At 51.6% G+C, this 23913-nt stretch overlaps 1 protein-coding gene across 1 annotated transcript in view; it reads right to left on the bottom strand.

Moving 5' to 3' along the window:
* LRRC38 (leucine rich repeat containing 38) overlaps nucleotides 1-19773 on the bottom strand; it is a 40695-nt gene extending 20922 nt beyond the window's left edge. The window contains exon 1 of the mRNA XM_019975962.2: nucleotides 18432-19773. Coding sequence (XP_019831521.2) covers nucleotides 18432-19077 — 646 coding nt within the window. The 5' untranslated portion in view covers nucleotides 19078-19773. The remainder of the gene's footprint in view (nucleotides 1-18431) is intronic.
* Nucleotides 19774-23913: the final 4140 nt, after the last annotated feature.

Raw genomic sequence — 23913 nt, 5'->3', positions numbered from 1 at the left:
TCAAGGGCTCCTGCTTGGTCCTGGCTCCTCAGAGCACGTCCTATAGAAAGGGTGGATCCTGCACCAGGGCTGTGACTTGTGTCTGTGGCCCTCCACTCCAGCCTGACTCCCACCCCGAACCTCCGGACACCAACCTCAGTCACACACATAAGCATGGAAAACAGACAGCCTCCCAACGCAGTTTTCCTGGCCTGTCTTCCCCCTGGTAAGAAATGATAGAGATGATCACTGACAGCTTGCAATTTTATTCTCTGGGAAGCATGCAAGCATTTCCACTACCACGACCACTGCCGTCATCTTGACCCATCACCACCATTGCTACACCCACCGTCTCCACCCTGAAGGCCATCTCGCCCATGTCCACCCTCATATCCACCTCTCCCACGTCCACCTCCCCTATGACCACCATCTCCACCTTGATGCCCACCGCCACTGCTTCTACCACCACCACTGCTGCTGCCACCTCCACGATCAATAACAGACTTTGCTACAAGTTGGACCCTGGGCTGAGTTCTGAGGTCACCAACCTGTGTCTACTTATGATAACTGATGAAATAGTTAGATCTTTCTGGCAAGACCAGCATGAGGAAATCTAAGACTGGCCCCAGGAGGCTGGTACCTCCTACTACCCATGGTGACGATGCTCCACGCTCCTCAGAGACACTAGCTGCAGCTCCCTTCCTGGACCCGCCCCTCTGAGCACCCAGTGTCCCCGGTTAGTATCTGCCGTTGGGCTCACTGGCCAGTTGGAAGAAGTGATGCATTGAGTGTTCTGAGGGTGATGAGAAGTGTGTGCATCAAGTGGGTACTTCAGATTACCTCTATGGGGAAGTAATATTTATTGGAACTCTTACCATTTACCAGGAATTATGATAAGTGCTGCACCACCATGTCCTTTAATCCTCTTCTCAACAGCCCTTTAGAAAAGTGGTTCTCATCTGGGGCTGATTTTGCCCCTTAGCAGGCATCTTACAATGGCTGGAGATGTCTTTGGTCCTCGAAACTGGGTGGGGTGCTATTGACATCAGGTGGGTAGACGGTAGGGCACTGCTAAACACTCAGTGCCCATGACGACCTCAGTAATGCCAGCATTGCATGCATGTGTACTAAGTTGCTTCAGTCGTGTCCAACTCTTTGCAGCCCCAAGGACTGCAGCTGGCCAGGCTCCTCTGTCCATGAGATTCTCCAGGCAAAAATAATGGAGTGGGTTGCCATGCCTTCCTCCAGGGGACCTTCCAGACCCAGGGATTGAACCACGTCTGTTACGTCTTCTGCATTGACAGGTGGGTTCTTTCCCATAATGCCAACAGGAGGGGCTTTCCTGATGGCTAAAGAATCCTGATGGTAAAGAATCCACTTGCAATGCAGGAGACACAGAAGACACAGGCTCAATCCCTGGATCAGAAAGATCCCCTGGAGGAGGAAATGGCAACACACTTCAGTATCTTTGCCTGGGAAATCCCAAGGACAGAGGAGCCTGGCCAGCTACGGTCCATGGGATCGCAAAAAGCTGGACATGACTGAGCACACATGGATGCTGTGCCAGTATGATCAAGGCTGCGATGCCCTGCTTTGGGGTAATGTTTTTCCAGTCCCATTTTTTAATTTAAATTTTGTGGTAAAATATACATAATATGAAATGTACCATCTTAACCATGTTTAAGTGTACAGTTCACTGGCATAAAGTACATTCACGATGTGTACAACCCTCCCCACCATTCACCTCCAGAGTGCTTTTCATCTTGCAAAACTAAATCCCTCTTCCTATTAAGCACGAGCCCTCCATCCCTCCCTCCTCTCAGCCCTTGGCAACCACCATTCTGTGTCTATGAAACTGACTATTCTAAGGTGCCTCAAGTAAGTGGATGATACAGTATTTGTCCTTTTATGACTGGCCCCTTCCAATGAGCATCATGTCCTCAAGGTTCATCCATGTTGTAGCATGTGGCAAAATTTCCTTCTGCTTTTTTAAAGAATTGTTTTAATGTGGACCATTTTTCATTGAGTTTATTACAATATTGCTTCTGTTGTGTTTTTGTTCTGGCTTTTAGGCCAGTAAGGTATGCAGGATCTTAGCTCCCTGACCAGGGATTGAACCTGCACCCCGTGAAGTCTTAACCACTGGACCACCAGGGAAGTCCCATGAATTTCCTTCTTTGTGGTCCACTGTATGGATGGACCACATCCTGTTTATCCATTCATCCATCAGTGGACACCTGTGTCACTCCCACCTTTCAGTCATTTGAATAATGCTGCTACGAACATGGGTACAAATATGGGGTAGGTTCTAGATGCAATGGCCAGGGCTCCAAGAAGCTGTATGATTTGCCTGAAGTCATACAACTCATCTGTGTGGGTCTGGACTTAAGGGCAGGCCTGGCCATCACCAAAGCCCATCTTCTTTCCATGACACCGCGGCAGACTCAGTCGTGACTGGCCTTGCTCACATACCCATCACTGGTTGGACTTCACTTGCCTGTATCTCTCTGGAGTGACATGGTGGCCATCCCCATCTATGCAGCTTGGGACGCCCACTCCAGAACATCTCCCCATGAGTGCTGGCACTTCCCTTTCAGGCCATAACATTCTTTCTACGCCCAAACGGCTCTGAAACAATTTACCAATTTTCTAGGAAGTCGTGAACCAGACTGTTTTTTTTTGTTGTTGTTGTTAGATTTATGTTTCCTCTGACAGCAGAGGAAGGCTTTTCAGGTGGCTCAGACGGTAAAGCATCTGCCTGCAATGTGGGAGACCGGGGTTCGATCCCTGTGTCAGGAAGATCCCCTGGAGAAGGAAATGACAACCCACTCCATTACTCTTGCCTGGAAAATTCCATGGATGGAGGAGCCTGGTGGCTACAGTCCATGGGGTTACAAAGAGTCGGACACGACTGAGCAACTTCTCTTTCACTTTCCTCTGACAGCAGGGGCCACAGGGAACCCCGGGATCCAGCACCTGCAGTGATAGCCATGTCTGTGGCTCAGGGTGAGCCTCTGGAACTGCACATTGTTATGGCGGTAACACAGGCCTTCATCTACAGCTAATAATAGTAACAGTCAGCATTTATGAACAGCTTTCTGTTTGCCAGGCACTGTGCTAAGCTTGTGACAGGGGTTATTTGACCCATACGCTTTGACCCATATGACAGACTTGTGAATACTAGCTCAGATGGTAAAGAAACCGCCTGCAATGCAGGAGACTCCGGTTCGATTCCTGGGTCGGGAAGATCCCATAGAAAAGGGATAGGCTACCCACTTCAGAGTTCTTGAGCTTTCCTGGTGACTCAGACAGTAAAGAATCCTCCTGCAATGCATGAGTCCTGGGTTCAATCCCTGGGTTGGGAAGGTCCCCTGGAGGATAGCATAGCAACCCACTCCAGTATTCTTGCCTGGAGAATCCCCATGGACAGTGGAGCCTGGCGGACTACAGTCCATGGGGTTGCAAAGAGTCAGACACGACTGAGTGACTAGGCACATATTTTACACATGAGAAAGCTGAAGCACAGAAAGGTTAAGCAATCTGCCCAGGCTCACACAGCTAGTAAATAAAGGGTCAGGGTTCCAGTCACAGTGGATCTAAATGCAGAACCCCCTCCAGTGCCTGCCCTACAAGGTGAGGGAATCACCCAGCCCAGGAGACAGGGGCTTTGGCACTTGTCCTGGCTTTTCACTAGTTTGCTGTGTGACTTTGGGCAAGTCACTCAGTGTCACTGAGCCACAGTTTCCTATCTGAAAGAAAAGTAGACAAGATAATCCTATTATCTAAGCTTTTCTGAGTATTCTGGAATGTTCACTCCAAGAGGTCAGGGCCCTTGTCAGGTGCACTATCACGTCCTCGAGACTGGGAGCTGAATTTGTCCTCACAGGTGTCTAGCTTGCTTTGGTTTCCACTAAGCTGTTCAAGTCATCATTGGTTTACACCCTCCAAAACTAGGTTCTGGATCAGGGAAGCTCACTGACTAATTTAGAGACTCTGGACCCAAGAGGATAAGTTTGTAACTAAGAGCCCTTGGTTTCTGATACGAGATTTGGGAAGCCACGTGATGGTTAGTGACAGAGCCCCTGGAGCCGGGCTCTCTGGAGCATAGAGCAGAAGGATGACAAATATTCACAGGTGAGTGAAGGGACTAAGCTGGTGGCATATACAGGGGGCATTCCTGCTGTGTCTGGAAGCTTGGATTATGTGGGCTTAGGAGAGAGCCCCCAAAGACCAGTATCCTGGTTCAAAGGGAGCTGAACATGAACTGACATGGTGTTGTTGTTGTTGCTGCTATTTAGTCACTAATTCATGTCCAATTCTGTAACCCCATGGACTGTAGCCCTGCCAGGCTCCTCTGTCCATGGGATTTTCCAGGCAAGAATATTGCAGTGGGTTGCTATTTCCTTCTCCAGGAGATCTTCCTGACCCAGGGATTGAACTCATGTTTCCTGCATTGGCAGGTGGATTCTTTACCACTAAGCCAGCTGAACTGTACATACATGATACATTTTAGAAACCAGTTCTGATAGTTGGCAACTGATCTGGTTTCCTACAGTGACTGGCGTAAGCAGAGCCAGACCTGCAATAAGCAAGGGGCTAGGAGCTCTGACTTTCTCTCCAGCTGCACGACTTAAAAACTTTGTCTATTTAGGTTCAGAAAGAAGCATGGGCTTTCTATTTTGTTCCATTGATCTGTATTTCTGTCTTTGTGCCAGTACCATACTGTCTTGATGACTGTGGCTTTGTAGTAGAGGGCAAAACCAATACAATATTGTAAAGTTAAAAAATTAAATTAAATTAAAAAGAAAGAAAGAAAGAAAGAAGCATGGGCGAGGAAGGGAAATAAAGAAAGGTGGAGCAATTGCTCCAGGCATCAAGACAGACATAGTCACTGGACTTCCAGCATGCTGGAGCTTCCTTCAAGACATGCTTCTCTAGCCAGAGAACCAGGAGAAAAGGAAAACAACCTCAGAAAGCCAGATTCAGAGGACTGAAGCACCGTGGGCAGAACTCTCACCCATTCCTTAATGCTCCCTTTAGCACCACTGACAAGCGGTCATTTGGTCCCCGCTTGAATGCCTCTAAGGATGGCAATTTCACTCTGTACCCAGGCAGCCCATTTGCAGAGCCCTAACCGCTAGCTCTTCCTCCTTACAGTGCATCAAAATCAGTCTCCTTGTAGTTCGAAGCCACAGGTCCATCTTCTGAGGCCAAAACAAGTCTCCTACATTGCAGGACAGATCCTCAAACATCTGACAACAGGGATTATGTCCTTCCACATCTCTCCTTAGTTAAATATCCATTTTCCTATGTCAACATGGTCTTGCTGTCCAAATACAAAGAATATCTGGCATCTTTTAAGAGACAGGAAGCCCAGGTAACTGCTCAGAAGCTGTAATTTGATGAGGCCTGGGGTTCTGACCTTCCCATGAGGCCTCCTCCATCTGAGCATCCCCATGTCTGAAATTCTATGCAGACTATGTCTCCGTGGTAAGCAGAGGTCCCTTCCTTCTGCCTTTACTGTGTCTATTCCTGGTTAACTCACAAATCACTAACACGTTGATGCAAATCAGTTTACCAAACTAGTTCCTCTAAATAAGAGGGTGATCCTAGAGACTGCCTCCTCTCTGCTCTTCTCCCCTTTGCCTGGTGTTAGCACCCATCAATGAGCCATTCATTCATTCAACAAATACATACTGAAGGGAACTTTCCAAGTGATCCAGTGGTTATGACTCCACACTCCCAATGCAGAGGGCACGAGTTTGATCCCTGGTCAGGGAACTAAGATCCCACATGTCGCACAACACGGTCAAAAAAATAAAATACATATTGAGTACCTAATACATGCCAGCCCTGGAGTGAAAACAGTGGAAAAAATAATTTATGACTACAATTTAGTGAGGGGAAATGGACAGACCACAAGTCAATCAGTAGGATGTATTATGCAGCAGGAGGTGACAGATGTAATAAAGAAAAAGGAGAGTAGGGAGAGAAAGACAGCTGGAGGTGGCAGGTCTCAGAGCTCACTGGGGCTGGGAGGAAAGGCTCCATGAGCATTTGAGCAAGCAGCTAAAAGGAGCCGGGGGAACGTCATGTGGACATCAGGACAAGGGCGGTCCAGGTGGAGGGAACAGAAAGGCTTTGAGACAGGAATATGCCTGTGACGTCTGGGAAACAACACAGGGTCTGGGTGCCTGGACCGAGTGAATGAAAGGGGAGTAGTAGGAAATGAGGCCAGAAAGAAAGGAGGTCAGATTGCAGAGAGGGTGCGGAAGCCCTTGGAAGAACTTGGCTTCTAATCTCAGCAACATGGGAGTTACTGGAGAGTTCTGAGCAAAGCAAAGACACAACTTGATATCTGTCTGGCAAGCAGGGAGGGGTCACTGTTCCAGATAAAGTCTCAGAAGAGCCTAAAGTAGGAGGTGAACTTGCTTTCAACAGGTCTACTCTGACTTCCACTAATACATTCAAGTCACCTTTGATTCAGCCAAGTCAAGGTTCTGAGTTAGCAAGGCTCACTAAGTTTGGTTCTAAGCCTAAAGCAGGAGCTGTGGACAAAAGAGTGGGTTTGTGCCTAAGGGACCTGGTTCTGACATGAGATTTGAGAAGTCATGCAATGTTTAGTGACAAAGACCCCGGCTCATCTCTCCCTCTGTCACTTCTTGGCTGGTGACCTTGGCCAAGTTAGGTTAACCCATCTGTGCCTTGGCGTTCTCACCTGTAAAATGAGTAAGTCTGGCGCTGATTCCTTTGGAAGACACTAGTAGACTTAGAGCTATACTGTCCACTACAGTGGCCACCAGCCACATGTTGAGAAATTGATCGCAGCCAGTCTGGACTAAGATGTGCTGTAAGTATAAAACACACCCAGATTGTAAAGACTTTGTATGAAATAAAGAATGGGAAAATAGCTCATGAATAATTGAGTGTTCTTTTGATTACAAGTTGAAAATATAACATTTTGGATATGTTGGATTAAATAAAATACCACTCAATTATATCGGCAATGACCCTTATATTCATCATGATTCTTACATTCTATATTTTATTTAGCTTTGGCATCTTGGGGCCTTGCCACCTGGGGAAGGACTGCCCCCCCAGTGCTGTCCAGTTCCTAAATCCTTGGCAATGAGACACCCTTGATATGCAAAACTACCAACCACAGTTGATATCCCACCCACCTCTTTTGATCAGATTCTTGCAATCCCAGACTCTTATCTTCCTGCCCTAAAACACTGCAGGGCCAGGTACTAGATAGCTAGGGATCACCCTTTTAATGAGAGCTTCCTGAAATTACTCAAACTAGCCAACCTTAAACCTGCCTCCTCTGCTTACCCCGCCTCACCCATTCCTTCCTGCAAAAACCACAATAAAGACCCTCATCTGTTTTTCTTTTTACTTCATCTGCCTCCTGACCATCCCTGCTGCTTCCCCGTGTGGCCCTGCATGGCTTCCATTTCTCCTGTTTCTAGACATCTGTGAGTATAAAACTTCATCCTTAGAGATAGTCATTTCAGGGGTCTTTCATGGCAGTGCAGCGGTTAAGATACTGTTCTTCCAATGCCGGGAGAGCAGGCTCAATCCCTGGTTGGGGAAGTAAGATTCCACATGCGGCACAGACGAAATAAATAAATAGCACCTAATCTGGTTTTAAGACTCAAAAAAAAAAAAAAATCTAAATAGCTTTCCATGAGTAATTTTAAGACTATCAGGCTCCTCCGTCCATGGGATTTTCCAGGCAAGAGTGCTGGAGTGGATTGCCATTTCCTTCTCCAATATATAATATAACACATGGGAAAAAAGCAAAGTAAAAAAAATAAAAGACAATCATATCCATGTCTGCACACCCCCATTTTTTCTTAAAGCCCTTTTACATCAGGATTTCCCTGATGTTCCTGACATACCTCAGGGTTACAGATGAAGGAACCACATACCAGACAAGTCAGGTGACCTGCCCAGGTCAAGGACGTGGCAGCAGGTGTCCTGACCTTCAGCTCTAAGTCCTCAGGCCCTGAACAGGACCATGTGACATCTTCGTTTCTGATGCAGATAATCATTCATGATTCTCTGTGCTTAGTCGCTCAGTTGTGTCCAGCTCTTTGCAACCCCACAGACTGTAGCCCACCAGGCTCCTCTGTCCATGGGGATTCTCCAGGCAAGAATACTGGAGTGGGTTGCCACACCCTTCTCCAGGAGATCTTCCCAACCCAGGGATCGAACCCAGGCCTCACTCACTGCAGGTAGACTCTTTACCATCTGAGCCACCAGGGAAGCTTATATTAAAAAGAGATATCATCTCCTTGCTGTTTTGTGAAAAAGCAATGCCATTCTTTCTAATAATGTGGCAGGGGCAGGAAAATAAAAGAACATACTCTTGTACCTGCTGATTTGAAAGAGAGCTGCCAGGGTGGTGGGGCCAGTGTCAAGGGAGCCCGCCCAGGAGACCTTTGCTGGACGCTGGGGACAAGGAGCTGTCGGACCTTTTTATTCCATGACCTGGAGGAGGCTGGCTGGAGAGGGTGCAAAGCCAGCCAGAATGAGAGCTAGAAGAGGCCTTCCAGGTCATCCAGCCCCCGGGTCTGCAGCTGACAGAGGAACTCAGACACCACTATATTCTGGGGAGTCTAGTCAGCCCAGAGCTCCAAGTTCTTTCTAATGTGCCTATGGTTCTCCATCTGCCCCACCTCCTCTGAGGACTCCCACCTACAGCCCCCAGGGGCATCTGGGGTCACTGTTCACTATCAAGAGCAACTGAGAAAGAGGATGTGACTCAGGTCAACTGCTGGCCAACAAAGAATTAGGGACAGGAACCCAATTCCTAGATCTCTGGTTTGGGTTCATGTCTGGGAAGCTGCCCCTTAATCCTGAGTGGCCCGCAGCTCCTTTGAGGTCCTGACTCCTGCCTCTGGCATTTATCCCCATGGCCAGCCTGGAGGATGAAGGAGATGAGGCACTGGGGAGTCTTTGTTGGGCACCTTCTGAAGCAGAGGGGACAGGCTGAGAGCCCCTGGGAGGACGTGCTGTGAACACACGACTAATGTCCGTCTGCATGGATTTTGGACATCTGGGATTTAACAGGCAATGCTTAAATCCAGAGGGATTTATAAGCCTGTTTGTCCACATTTCTATGAATTGGATAAGGAAGAAAACAACAGTTTCTATGTCCGGTGCTGGAGGAAGCTGTACTCTGAGCATCTTCATATGATGTCACTCAAGGTCAAAGGGCAGATGCTATTACCTGTATTTGACAGAGGGGACACCAGGGCCCAGGATGAGCTCACAGGAAGCCCGGCCAGAGTTATGGATGCCAAGCTCGATGCCTAGTGGGTGGTCTGCCCAGCTCCCATCCTTAAGCTCCGCCCCCCAGAGCCTCCTCTCAGATCTGGAAATTGGAACCAGGACAGCACAGTCTCGCCTGGCCTCAGCTGGTCCCATGAATGGAGCAGCATATTATTTTGTCACATGGATGGAAAAAATTGAGAAAGCCTATTAATATATGAAGAGGAGAATAAAAGACGATGTGCACACAGGGACCTCTGCTCAATGTTACGTGCCAGTCTGGATGGGAGGGGAGTTTGGGGGAGAATGGATACACATATATGTATGGCTGAGTCTCTTTGCTGTCCACCTGAAATTATCACAATATTGTTAACCGGCCATGTGTGCATGTGTGCTAAGTCATTTCAGTCATGTCCAACTCTTTGAGACCCTATGGACTGTATACAGCCCACCAGGCTCTTCTGTCCATAGGATTCTCCAGGCAAGAATACTGGAGTGGGTTGCCATGCCCTCCCCCAGAGGATCTTCCCAACCCAGGGATCAAACCTGCATCTCCTGCAACTCTTGCATTGCAGGCAGATTCATTACCTCTGAGCCACCAGGGAAGGCCTTAATCGGCAGCTGCTAAGTCACTTCAGTCATGTCCAACTCTTCGCGACCCCATAGACGGCAGCCCACCAGGCTCCCCCGTCCCTGGGATTCTCCAGGCAAGAGTACTGGAGTGGGGTGCCATTGCCTTTGGCTACACACCACTATAAAATAAAAAGTTAAAGAGAGATGGTGTGAGAAGCAGAGAGTGAAAGAGTGAGGTGCTGTGTTTCCTGCAGCCTCCTAGGTCTCACCCGCGAGCTCCCTGGACCTGACTGTTTAGGACTTTGGGCTCCTGGCGACACCCACATCTTTATAAGACACCTTTCTGTTTGCTTACGCCAGACGAAGCAGGTTTCTGATAAGCAGGGTAAACAGATCTGTGGTCTCGGTGTCCTGAACCCTCTCCCCCAGCCACTCACCCTGCACCTCGCCAGGGCAGAGGCTCACCGACTCCTGGGATGAAGGCGGCCCTGCTGTCTTGCCAGCACTGCTCTCACAGATGGGGTAGGTGCAGCTGGCCCCCTCCCTCCTTCACAGCAACCACCTGAGGGTTTGAGCAGAATCTGCTAATGGAGCCCAGAGAACCCCTACTGCAGGCCTCTGCCCCTGCTGAAAGGTAATCTGGGTGTCTCTAGCTGACCACAGGCGGGCAGGGGTTACTTGGTGGGGGTAAAAGCCAAGGGCGGTGATGTTGGCCTATCCCCTGATGGCCCTTGTGACAGAGGCCCCAGGAGTGTGCATTCATCCACTCACACATGCCTGCGGCCCCTCAGAGCCCTTTCCACGCCGGGCACGGCCCAGTTACTGGGGACACTGCAGGGAACGTGTGGCTCTGGAGCTCATGCTTCTGGAGCAACAAGACTTGTGACCAAGATAATGTGGACTCTGTGAGCACAATGCCACAGACACAACAAGGAGATACGACAAACAATGAGCAGGGTGGGGATGGTCCTGCTTGGGTGGGGTGGTCAGAGAAGGCCTCTCTGAGAAGGGGACACCTCATGGGGACCTGATGATGAGGGAGACACAGCCATGGGAAGGTGGGACCGCCTCAGCAGGAGAGAAAGCCATAATCTAGGAGGTCCTGGTTGGTCACCAGCCCCTGCTGTATTCCCAGGACAGAAGAAGGCTGGTGTGGCTGGGCTGTGAATGGACCCTCTCAGGACACAGGAAGGAGCTGGTTTGTTCCAAGTACAATGCAAGCCGTCAGAAGGTTTCCAAACATGTCATTTAGTGCACCAACTGCTGGGGGTTCAAGGAGAAAAAGACACACTTTGTGCCCTCAAAACCAGCCAGACCTGCAAATTGGCAGGTCAAGCAGTGATCATAGAGGTAATACAGGATCCAATCAGGTTGCACAGGCCAGCCTCCCATGAAGCCTCGAGGCCCAGAGGGTTGGAGGCTGGAAGGTTAAGTAGGAACCAGAAAGGCAGAGAAGTAGAGATGAGGATGGGAAGGTGGGGGGTGGGGGGAGAATTGGGGAAGTGGCTGGCACAGCTTGGGCGAAGACCTGAGGGCAGGAGCCCAGGACAGTCCCAGGACTAGAGTGACACACTCTGCTGTGATCTTACAGTGACGATGTTCAGGATACGATTTGACTCAAGTAACCACGAATATGTCCGATTCAGGTCTTCATGACAACCAGCCTACATGGAGGTCCTTCTGAGCCACCATCACACCGCCAGCCCGGGAGTGACAAGGCCGGCCAAGCACCTCATTCTCAGCTACATCGGGGACCACAGGATTCTGGGACAGTGGGCAATGGACAGCCACTTGGCTGAAAGGCCTAAATCTTCCGGGATCTGAGACAGCTGGCAGCTGGTCAGCTTCAGGTAACAGTGCCACTGCCCTCTCCAGAGCAAACTGCCAACTGCTCCCCCAGGGCTGTCCAAGCCAGGCAGAGAGGCAGGTCCTCTGACCCACTGGCCCAGCAATGAGGTCGCCCTTTGAGTTAATTGGTAGAGCACCCCGACTTCCCAGGTGGCTCAGAGGTAAAGAATCAGCCTGTGATGCAGGAGGCACAAGGTCAATCCCTGGGGCGGGAATATTCCCCGGGGAAGGGATGGCAACCCATTCCAGTATTCTTGCCTGGAAAATCCCATGGACAGAGGAGCCAGGCGGGCTACAGTCCACGGGCTCACAAAGAGTCAGACACGACTTAGTAACTAAACAGCAACAGCAGCAGGATGAAGGTGTCGTTTCCAGAAAGATCCAGCATTTGGGACAGAGTAGCAGGACCGGGTGGGGCACTCCAGCAAGAAAAGAGACAAGCGGTTGTCTTGGGTCACGTCTGCAGCCGACTCTCCCCGAGACTCCAGAGCGCAATGCCCATAAAAGCTGACACCAAGCCAGGACACTGGGAATGCTGAAAAGTGACACTGAGGACTCAACTCTAATTAAGAGACAAGTTAGAAACACAAGCGCCTGTCGCACCAGGACACGCACAGACCTGTCGACAGCAGGAGGCAGGCCACTTGAAAGAGCGAGTGAGACCTCGATCTGCCTCTGCCAGGAACGTGGTTCTCTTAGGTGTGTAAGCATAAGGAAAATGTGCACTCTGGGCGTGTCTGCTAAGTCGCTTCAGTCACGTCCAACTCTTTGCCACCCCGTGGGCTGTAGCCCACCAGGCTCCTCTGTCCATGGGATTCTCCAGAGTGGGTTGCCGTGCCCTCCTCCAGGGGATCTTCCCAACCCAGGGATGGAACCTGCGTCTCTCATGTCTCCTGCATTGGCAGGCGTGTTCTTTACCACTAGGGTCACTTGGGAAGCCCCAGTAAGATGTGTGTACATGTGCTTAGTCTCTCGGTCGTGTCCTACTCTTCGACCCCATAGACAGTAGCCCAGCAGGCTCCTCTGTCCATGGGACTTCCCAGGTAAGATTATTGAAGTGGGTTGCTTTTCCTACTCCAGGGGATCTTCCCAACTCAGGGATCAAACCTCCATCTCCTGTATCTCCTGCATTGGCATACAGATTCTTTACCACTCATGATAAAGAATCACGATTCCTTATACCCAGTGGCCTTTCCTGCCCAAGGCTCCAGGAGCAAGGCTGGGTCACGTGGGATGAACTGTGAGCCCAGAACCCCAGGCTTCCTAGGTGCTCTTACCCCCTCCCTACCGCACAGAGGCTGCGGCCCCCGGATTCTAGCAGTGGGGTCTCTGGAGGGGCCTGATCTCCCCAGGCCTCAGCTTCCTAACCTTTAAGACACAAACTATCTTCCCTTCCCTTGAAACCATAGAATTTTAGAGTTGGAAAGAACCTTAAAATCCTCCCACTCACATGCCTTTGTTTATACAAGAAAAATCTGAGGCACAGAGAGACAGGAAAGTCCTACAACGTCACACAGCATTTCCACAGCTGCCGCACAAAGCCTGCCCCCTCCAGCAGCGGTTTTCAAGCTTAGAGAGTGTGCACTGCAAGCCCCTTTCAGGGAATGTTGTTGTTTAGTCACCAAGTCATGTCCAATTCTTCTGCAACCCCATGTGCTGTAGCCTGCCAAGCTTCTCTGTCCATGGGGATTATCCAGGCAAGAATACTGGAGTGGGTTGCCATTTCCTTCTCCAGGGGATCTTCCTGACCCTGTGATCAAACCCAGTTCTCCCACACTGCAGGCTGATTCTTTACCACTGAACCACCTGGGAAGCCCTCCAGGAGGTGGCAGCACCTAAAATGCAGATGCCCAGGCCTCATCCACCAGGCCAACATTCAGTGGGTCTGGGGGCCCAGGAATCTGCACGTCAAACAAACTCCCCAGGGATCAGCACACAGAGACTCCTCACCACCTGTGTGTTTTCATTTCTGACCACCTCGTTGGGCTGCTGTGAACAGAAGACAACGGGAGGGACTGGAGGGCTTTAAAGATCACCATCTTCCAAGAAGGGTGCTGTCCTGCCACTTCCCTGTCTTCCAGACCCTCCCCTTCTCTCCCTCTCTACCCCACTGTCACCTGAGCGAATTCCCATGTCTGTATCTTCCAGGTCTGGAGCTCCTTTGAGTCTGCAGGTGGACTCAAAGAAGGATGGTCACTGTTCCCTTGAGGGCACAGTGTCCTACCTGGCCCAGAAGCTACTGGCTCCTGGGAGAACCACCACAGCAGGAGCAGACTCTGGGGCTGGAAGGGCAGCCAGCTGTCCCCCAGGGGAGTCAGGGACGGTAGAACAGAGCAGGGGCTATTCCCGCCCTCCTGCTCTAGGCCATCACAAAGAATCAGGAGTGGAGTCAGACACCCCTGAGTGCATGCTCATCTCAGCCACTAACAACGTGAACTTGTGCAAACCACTTCTTTTCTTTGCACCTCACACCCAGTGGCCAGTTGTGGGTAAAGGTAACTTGCCAGGCATGGGTATTTTTATTAAAAAAGACAGCCCTGGTAAACCACAAACTGCCACCAGAAGGTAGTGAAAGTGAAAGTTGCTCAGCCGTGTCTGTCTCTTTGCCACCCCACGGACTATACAGTCCATAGGATTCTCCAGGCCAGAACACTGGAGTGGGTAGCCTATCCCTTCTCCAGCGGATCTTCCCAACCCAGGAATTGAACCGGGGTCTCCTGCACTGCTGGTGGATTCTTTACTAGCTGAGCTATCAGGGAAGCCACTTGATAAAACACAGGATGGCCAGTGATGTGAATTTCAAAAACAACAAATAATTCTATGTGTGTGAATATCCCAAACGTTGCACAGGACATACTTATACTAAAATGTTATGCATTTGTTTACCTGAAATTCAGAGTGAATTACCATCCTGGGATTTTGTTTGTTTTCTTGCTTGGGGTTTGTTTGCTTGCTTGTTGTTGCCAAGTTGGCTGGTGAGCCTTCCTTCAGATCCAGCCCTGGCAGGCTGGCTCCCCCAGACCCCTCTGCCCCCGAAAGCAGAGCCCTGCAGGAGTCTGCACAGAGGGGACCGGCCAACCCCGTGGTGTTCCACCAGTGACCAAGCGCTCCCATCCGCGCAGAGGCTCACCTGGCAGGCATCGTGTTTTTGTGCTGTCAGAGCTCGTCAAGGTCACTGGTTCAGCCTGGTTTGCTTTTCTGGAGGAGGAAGGGGCAGAGGAGGTGATGGCAAGGGCTTTGCTGGGAGGGTGGCAGGTCTCTGCTCTTTCCTCTGAATTCTCCTACTTAGGCCCTGCCTAGAAAGCCCTAGAGCCTGTGCCCCAAGGCGCCTAGTTTCCTTGGCAGGAAGTGGATGGCCTCCAACTTCCAGGAGGTCAGGAGCCAAGAGGTCCTGATGCACCCCTCCTTCAACTGTATTTAACTCTCTGTATGACCTTGGGCAAGTCACTCCCATCAGCTCTCCAGGCCTTCTGGACAAAACAGGGTAATAACAGCATTAATGCTTATTGGTAGTTCCCGTGTATCAGGCACTGTTCTAAGTACCTTGTAGATCCATGGTTCCCAATCTTTTTGACACCAGGGACTGGTTTCACGGAAGACAATTTATCAACAGACAGAGGGCAGGGGATAGGATGGTTTGGGGATGATTCAAGTGCATTTACATTTATTGTGCACTTTTTCTATTATTATGACATCAGTTCCACCTCAGATCATCAGGCATTAGATCCCAGAGGCTGGGGACCCTGTTATAGAGGCTACCCTTCTAATCCTCCCCACAGCCCTGTGAGGTGGGTACTAGCAGGATTCACATTTTACAGGAGAGGAAACTGGAAGGCAGAAGCACACACAACCAGTGAGAGGGGGAGACAGCATCTGAACCAAGCAGGTCTGGGCTGGAGCCTGCGCTCTCAGCCCCTTGCCAGACGCCTCTGTGAAACAGGACAGGCCCGAATGCACGAGGAGAAGGGAAAGGAGTGATTAATGCCTGCCCATCACCTACTCTGCTAAAATCACTGTGCCTTTGACAGAGAGGACCTCACATAACCCTGGCCACAAACCTGCTATCGGATTCTGTTCTTCAGTCTGAAGTTAGGGCAGGGAAACGGAGGCACAGAGAGGTCTGGGACTTGCCTAGGGTCACAATCTGAGTCTACATCAGAACCCAGCTCTCTAGCCTCAAGGCCTAGACTAGGTGATCCACACTCACCCACCCCACCCCACCCACTGCCCCGCTCTGGTTCACAGAGCTTAAGACCCTGCTCTGGCCACAGGCCATGGGCAGTGAGGTCACAGATGTTCTCAGTACTTCACCCCATGAGACGCCGGGAGCCCCCAAGCTGACCTCCTGCTGCCTCCATCTTCCCTTCCTGAATGAGACCAACCCTCTACCAGGGCCTGGACACTCTTCCTTGGTCTGGACCTGTCCATCCTTAACCCCCACGTCTCCATCTGGTGGCTCTTTGCTTTCCTATATTATGGACAAGAGGAAGAATAACGTTTGCTATTCTTGCGTGCTCATGGGTGCTTAGTTGCCTCGCCGCGTATGACTCTGTGCAACCCCATGGACTTCAGCCCTCCAGGCTCCTCTGTCCATGGAATTTTCCAGGCAAGAATAGTAGAGGGGGTTGCCATTTCCTACTCCAGGGGATCTTCCCTACCCAGGGATCGAACCCACCTCTCCCATATAGCCTGCATTGGCAAGCAGATTCTCTACCTCTGAGCCACCTGGAAAGCCCTTTCTATTTTTACTGCTCATTCATTTACCCACATTAAATGACTCTGATACTGACAATCACCAGTCGGACATATTGGTCAGCATTCCTGTGTCCCAATTTCACACAGAAGAAAGAGCGGGGAGGCTCAGAGAACTTAAGTGACCTGCCTAGAGTCACTCAGTTTTTAAGCCAGAACTCCAATCTATGCCTTCCAAATCCAGGGCTCTATAGAGACCTCAGAGGTCAATTAAAGTACTTTAGAAACAAAAAAACTGAGACCCAGACATGACACATGTCCTGGTCAAGGTCACAGCCATCCATGGCAGAACTGAGACTGAAATTCACAGCTCCTGACCCATAACACCAAGTCCTCATGTGAATAACAGTGGGAACCAATTATACTCCCTCAACTGACAATGGGGGTTCATGATGCCAACACCACCGAGAAGCAAAGGCAGAAGCTGTCAAACCCAGGGTGAACCCCCATTCCACAATGAGGTCTGCACCTGGACCTTCCTGTCTCCGGGACAGTCTTCTGGTGGGGAGGGTCTGGGGAGCCAGACAGCAAATGAAGGCAAAGTGTAAAGCTGGGGGACTCTGCACCCTGCACGTCAGGTCTTTTTAGAACTTGCTGGAGTGGGAGAGCCAGCCTGGGCTGAAAGTGCCAGCTCAGGAGAGAAATGATTGCCTGGGATGTGTGTTTAGTGACAGTTCAGAATGAATAAGTGAGCACAGGAATTCAGGACATAGATGAGCAGCATCCTTGAATTCTCAATAAATGGAAATACATATATATATATATATATACATATATATATATATATATATTTCTCAAAGATAAATCCACATCAATGTCACCTTTTTTACTGTGGGTCTTACAGCTCTGCTTCCTATTCTGCCAAGCCCCAGGGGCAAGGTGGGAGACGGAGTCTGGCTCTGAGGGCTCACTGCTGGGACCACGCTCATATGCTCACCAGTGGAAGCCTGGAATCCACTGAAGGTAAGGACAGTCCACCTGCTCAGGGCTCATCCTTATGGATGCTGGGGTCCCCTCTTTCCAGTTCTGCCTTTGCCTCCTTCCTCCTGGCCTTCACAGGGCCCCTTACCTACTGTGCCCTTATGTTCCTGTCTGCCAGCTGGGCACGTATGTCTATGTCACCAACAGAAAAAGTGCACCAGGCAAGCAAAAGGTGTCCCAGCCCAGGAGATTTTTGTTCAGCAATTTCACATCTGGACTGAAAAGCTACTGCAAATCTTTACTGCATCACTGGCTCTTTGCAGGCTGCTCTTATTCCTCACCAGGAATATTCCTTACCCCTTTTAGACAGAAGAGCAAATTGGCAGCTGAGAAATCAAAACCACTGAGCTCCAGAAGCTATTAGAGAGCTCTTAGAACTGGTGCACTCTCTCTCCATGTTCAGGGTACTGAGAACAGTGCTGAGTCGCTGCTCACACAGTAGGGAGTTTCCCACTTAGGAGGGGCCCAGAAATAAGGCACATCCATCATTGATATTGTTGTTTGGTCCCGTCCAACTCTTTTGCGACCCCACGGACTCCTCTGTTCATGGGATTTCCCAGAAAAGAATACTGGAGTGGGTTGCCATTTTCTTCTCCAGGGGATCTTTCCCACCCAGAGATCAAACTCGGATTCTTTACCACTGAGCCACCTAGAAATCTCTACCTCCACCAGTGCCAGGGGCCCAAGCCCCATGAGACGATCTGGGAAACCCAGGTTCCAAACATTGTTGGAGGTAAACAAAGGGAAAAGCATAGCAACAAGGCCCAGAAATTCCGGAGAATTCCAAATGTGTCCCTCCCCACTCTCCTTCCCTAGGAGAGTCCCAGGAAAAGTTCAGGCTGGGAACGTGCGAGGATTACACCTGGAGCAGCTCTCATTCAGGGCAGTGGCCATGAGCGACCAGGTCTCTGCCCCAGAGGGCTGCCCCGAGGCTATCCGGCTGTCGCAGCCTCTCCCTGGGCTGTCCCTCTGTCCCCCTCCCCCCGCCCCCCCGCCACCACTCCCCCGCGCAGACTCACCTTTGGGCAGCTTGGACACGTTCTCCTGGATCCAGGAGAAGAGGTGGGCGAAGTCGCAGTCGCAGAGCCAGGGGTTCCCGTCGAGGCGCAGGGTGCGCAGCGCAGGGAGCGCGGTTAGGGCGGCCACGTTGAGGCTGCGCAGGTTGTTGTCGTTGAGCTCCAGCACCTGCAGCGACTCCAGGGTCTCGAAGGCGGCCTCGTGCACACCAGCCAGGTTGTTGTTGGCCAGGCTTAGCTTGACCAGCCGCCCGGCCGAGCGGAAGGCGCCGGCGCCCAGCTGGGTCAGGTTGTTGTAGCTGAGGTCGAGGAAGGCGAGCTTGGCCGAGCCGCTGAACGTACCCTCCTCCAGCGAGCGCAGCGAGTTGTTCCTGAAGTCCAGGTAGACCAGGTCGCCGTAGAAGATGAAGAAGTCCTCGGGGATGTGCTGGATGCGGTTACCAGCCACCAGCAGTTTGCGCACGTCCAGGGGGAAGGGATCAGGCACGCTGGGCAGTCCGCGGTCGCGGCAGTCCACGGTGTGCGGGTCGGTGCAGGCGCAGCCCGCGGGGCACGCGTGTCCGGGCTGGAGCAGCAGCAGGAAGCTAAAGAGCCCCAGCGCCGCGGCGGCGGCGCCGGTGGGGGCGCGGGGGGCGGCGCGGGGGCGCATGGCCTGGGCCCGCGCGAACGGCGGCGACGCGGACGCGACTCGGGTTGAGCCCTGGCGCGGGGCGGCTCGCGGGACCCCAGAGGCCGGGCGCCGGGAGGGCGTGCGCCCGGGAGAGCGGGGGCGATGGAGCGCAGCGCGGACCTACCCCGGGAGCCCGAGCGGCCGGGGCGGAGGTGGGGGAACTGGGGACCACGGAGGGAGGGGCGACGGACTCGCGAAGGATTTACCCGAACAGGAAATTAACCCGCTGGAAAATCCCGGAGGAGAGGCGGGAGCGGTAAGGGTAGCGGAGTGGCCATCGCCAAACGCGGCCCCGCCCGGGCAGCTTCTTTCCGTCACCGGGCGATAAGACCTGTCGCGCAGACTTGGCGCGGGACACTCGACGACCAAGTTCAATTCCCACGAGCCCCCAACCCCAGTGGATTTCTGAGGGCGTGTCGGGGGCGTGCCCCCCCTGCCCCCCGCCCGCCAGGTGCCAAAGCTCGCTCCCCGCGCGCCACCCCTGCTGCAAACGGGAGCGCGACCTGTGTCCCTCTGGCTCTGCGCCCGGTGCAATTCTGGCAGGCTCTCGGGGGGAGGGGGGGGCGCCGTGCCCGAGTCTGCCGAGCCGGCATTGGGCGGGGCTCCAGCGGGCTCCAGGGAGCTTCAGGGTGGCTGACCTTCCTACCTCGTTTCCTCTGGCACTTAACCCCTCTCACGGAGGCTGGCGGGGTCAACCAAGGCGGGCGCTGCCAGGGCTCCCGCCGTGGCCCGAAGGAAAGCCAGGACCAGTCAGCAGTTTCCACGCTGGCCCGAGTGTGTAGGGGACCTGGCAGCCACCGGGCGCAGATCCTCTGCTGGTCTAACCAAGGCCTAACCGAGAGGCCGCCTGGCCTGGGCTCAGAGGCCCGGGTTTCCAGTTGTGTGGCCCGGGTACCTGTGCTTCCTCCTCTCTGGACCCCGTGCACCCCGTCTGTCAAATGGGAGACAGTAATATGTATGACTTCAGCTTGTGGGGAGGAAGACAGAGTCAAGAGAAAGAGTTTAAGCATGAGCTCTTCCCTGCTAATTTCTACCCTCTCCCCAGCAAAACCCCAGCTTTGGTCCCCAAGGTAGGTGGTCAGAGAGGACAGCAAGTAGTATGTGAGTTTAGCCCTCATCACTTCACCCACCCCTCAAATCAAACTCCCTTCCCTCTCCAGCCCCATTTTAGAAACTCTTCTAAGGAGAAGTCCTCACAGAGCCACCAAGAGATGGTTCTGCTGTTGGCTATTTTGGTCCAAATGTCCTGTAATTGATAAGCTCCCACTGGACCAAAATAACCTAGCAACAGCTGTCGGGCAGCAGGCCCCCAATACCCTGCCCTGGGCCCTGGCCCCTGGCCCCAAGCAGATTGGTGGAGGCTTGAATTCTGAAGCTGCAAAGCTAAGCCCTCGGCCTTTTCCCAAAGGTATGTGAGGCCTGATGCTTTCCCATGGATCAAAACCCTGAGCCTCTGGGACTGAGCCAAGGGCTCAACAGAGAATGAGTGTTTGCAGGAACCCTGGGAGAGAAGGGGTACAGAGCCCTGGGGGAAGCTTTGAGGGACTTGGGGTCCTGTTTACACCCCCAGCCTCCATGCCAGACCTCCTGAGTTTCCTGTCTGTCCCCACTCTCTTGGGGTCTCTTGTCTTTGTCGTCCCCAGCTGCAAGAGCTCAGCCCCGACTCTGGTCTCTGGCGGTGTTAATGATGCGTTATTGCAGTGTCAAAGCAAAGGCCAGTGACAGAACAAACAGGTCCCCCCCATTGCAACAATCCAGGACCACTCTGGAAGCATCTGCTACACCCTCCACTCCTCGAACCTCAAGCTCAGCTCTGATTCCTCACTCCAGCATAGAGGGGAACCTATTTCTTACTGGTTTGAGCCCCTAACATCACTGCTACAGGGCACCTGCATTTGACTGGGCTGCCATTTTGCATGTGCCTGTGTGTCTGAGTGTGTATCAACCTTCCCTGCCAGTTGATCTGGTTGGCTGGAGCCCTGGCCTGAGTGTCAAGCTCCTGGACTTGGTCCTGGCCCCACTACTGGCTATAGAACTTTCCACAGGCTGCTCGATCTCTCTGGGGAAATACTACCCAGCCTGGGATGCCTGAAGATCAACTCTGCAGAATTTCAAAAACTCTGGTGAGAATTGAGGCTTTATGTATGAGGAGGTCACCCAGAGCAAATGCCACAGTTCTTGGCAATGAAGTCAGTGATAGCCCTAGTTCTTTTGCACTGAGCAGAAACTGGTGACTTTGATTAATGGAAACAGGTGAATTTCTACCTAATAAATGCAGAGCCTTTAGCAAGGGCCTGCAAAACGGGGATGTGCAGTGGTAAGATAATAAAAGGGTCCTCGGTAAGGAGAATGCTGAGAAATGACACTCTTGGCCTTGACTGCCTCCTCTTGAAACTAGAGAGAAAATACCTTCCCTCTCCCCTTTCACAGCTGATGTGAAGGCCACGTGGGGAAATATTGGTTTGGAACGGGAGCTGGAAAGTGTTTGGAGAGACAGTGCATATAAAAATGGCCATAAGTCTTGCTGTGGCAGGAACGCCTTGCTTCTTGCTTTGAGTGTCCCCCAAGGTGCCTTGAATTTAAATCAAAAGCCATTTTTCATGAATAAAAGCAGGAACAGACATGACTAGGGTTCGTGGGATGCAGGGAACCCCTCCCCATATTCCAGGACTCTCATTCCTTGGGAAAATGCAAGGTTTGCCACCTCTGATGCTCCCCCAGCAAGGAAAACATAGCTGTGACCTCAGCAAGGTCACACCGTGAGTCGGAGATAGCTGCTGGAAATAGAACACAGGCAACCGACTCCCCAGCTCCCTCCCCTTGAAGGGGGCCTCTTACAAGCCCAGGAAAAAACACTGCAAGTGATGTGGACAGATCTTCAGGGACTCGGTTTGTCAACTCCCTTTCTATATTTATGCCCAGAGTCAACACACTTTGTGATTCCTGATCAAGAGGTTCAAAACAGGGGGACAAATACCCAAGGTATCATGTTTTCAAAACCTGATGTCACATGTTCCCCAAGTCACCAAGCAGAAACCCTGGCTCCTCTTCTGAGCTCCCCAAGCTACGGAGCACTGCCTATAAGTGGCCCCTGGTCTGACTCCCCCTGAAATTGGGCCTTGGAAGCTATGTAAATGGGCTTTCTTGGTGGCTCAGGCAGTAAAGAATCTGCCTGCAATGCAGGAGACGTAGGTTCAGTCCCCGGGTTGGGAAGATACTGTGGAGAAGGGAATGGCAACCCACTCCAATATTCTTGCCTGGAGAATTCCATGGACAGAGGAGCCTGGCAAGCTACAGTTCGTGGGGTCACAAAAGAGTCAGACACTACTGAGCAACTATAATGTGGGTGGGGTCCCCAGGAAATCCCCCACATGGTATCTTGTCCCTAAGCAAAAACCATCTGGTTGTGAGATCAGCCCTCTTGGTTGCTAGACTGACCTCTACATTAGTCCACATCCTAGGCCCTAAATTGTAAACAAGATGATCCCAGTATGGTATGTGCTGGAGTCTGAATTTGGGTACAGGCGCTAGGTTTGAATGATAAGAGCGTGGCTGCTGTTTGGTGATGTCATTTGGGTTACTGGCACGTATCACCTCTGATGAACGCCTGGCTGACCTGGCACCCCGTGGACCCCAAGAACGGAGATGTGCCCTGGTCCTTTGCCTGGGGGCAGGCTGACTCCAGGGAACTGGCTTTCTGCCCCAGGACATTGCTGTGTATCTGTGCCCCCATTAACTGTCTAACACCAAGCTCTTTGTTCCCACCCACTGCCCTTCCCAGCTATCACCACCAGGGGGCTCCATCCACCGCTTGTATAGGTGAGAACTGAACCCTTCCTCTCTCAAGGCGCCAGCTGTGTCCTCGGTTAGTTTGGGGTGGTGAGAGGAACAGTTTTGTTTTGCTCCTCTCTGGCAAGTCTGGACCCACTTTTTGGAAGAAAAGCTCTTGCCCCTGTTTCACCCCTGGAACTGGGAAACGGATCCTTAACCAGCCGCAGTGGGAGGCAGATGGTGCTTGTGGTGGTTGTTATTTAGTCGCTAAGTCATGTCTGACTCTTTGCGATCCCGGGGACTGGAAGATGCCGAGGAGAAGGAAATGGCAACCCACCTCAGTCTTCTCGCCTGAGAAATCCCACGGACAGGGATGGTTGTGGTTAAGAACATGGATTTGGAGTCACACAATCGGGTCAAACTTGGCTCTCTTGTTCCCTGGCTCAGTCACCTCTAGCAAGTTGCTTGATTTCTCTAAGCCTCAGTTTTCCCATCAATGAAATGGGATAACACTAGTGCCTACTTCACTGGGTTGTTATGAGGATTAAACGGCGTATCTGTGGAGTGCTTAGCAGTGAGTTTGACATGATAAATGGCCACTTAGTTATCTATTTCTTTATTTTTTCACCGATAGCACATAAATATTTAATGGAGGTGGTATTCTTTAGTTAAAGAATAGTGTTTGTCTGAAATATATTTGCCTGTGTGTGTGTGTGTGTGTGTGCACATGCAGTTGTATCCAACTCTTGGCGACCCCATGGACTGTAGCCTGCCAGACTCCTCTGTCCATGAGATTCTCCAGGCAAGAATACTGGAGTGGGTTACCCTTTCCTACTCCAAGGGATCTTCCTGACCCAGAGATCAAACCTGCATCTCTTGAGTCTCCTGCATTGGCAGGCGAGTTCTTTACCACTGACCCACCTGGGAAACTCATATTTGCTGCAGGTACATATGTATATTTGTCCTAACATTCTAGAATCAGTTTTAATAACTCTCCCTGCCCTGAACCTTATTCCAAATGTAGCATCTCACACACACACACAC

Source organism: Bos indicus, chromosome 16 (assembly GCF_029378745.1).
Source record: "Bos indicus isolate NIAB-ARS_2022 breed Sahiwal x Tharparkar chromosome 16, NIAB-ARS_B.indTharparkar_mat_pri_1.0, whole genome shotgun sequence".
NCBI lineage: Eukaryota > Metazoa > Chordata > Mammalia > Artiodactyla > Bovidae > Bos > Bos indicus.
The sequence above is the reverse complement of the archived record's forward strand: the minus strand, read 5'-3'. Positions and strand labels throughout refer to the sequence as shown.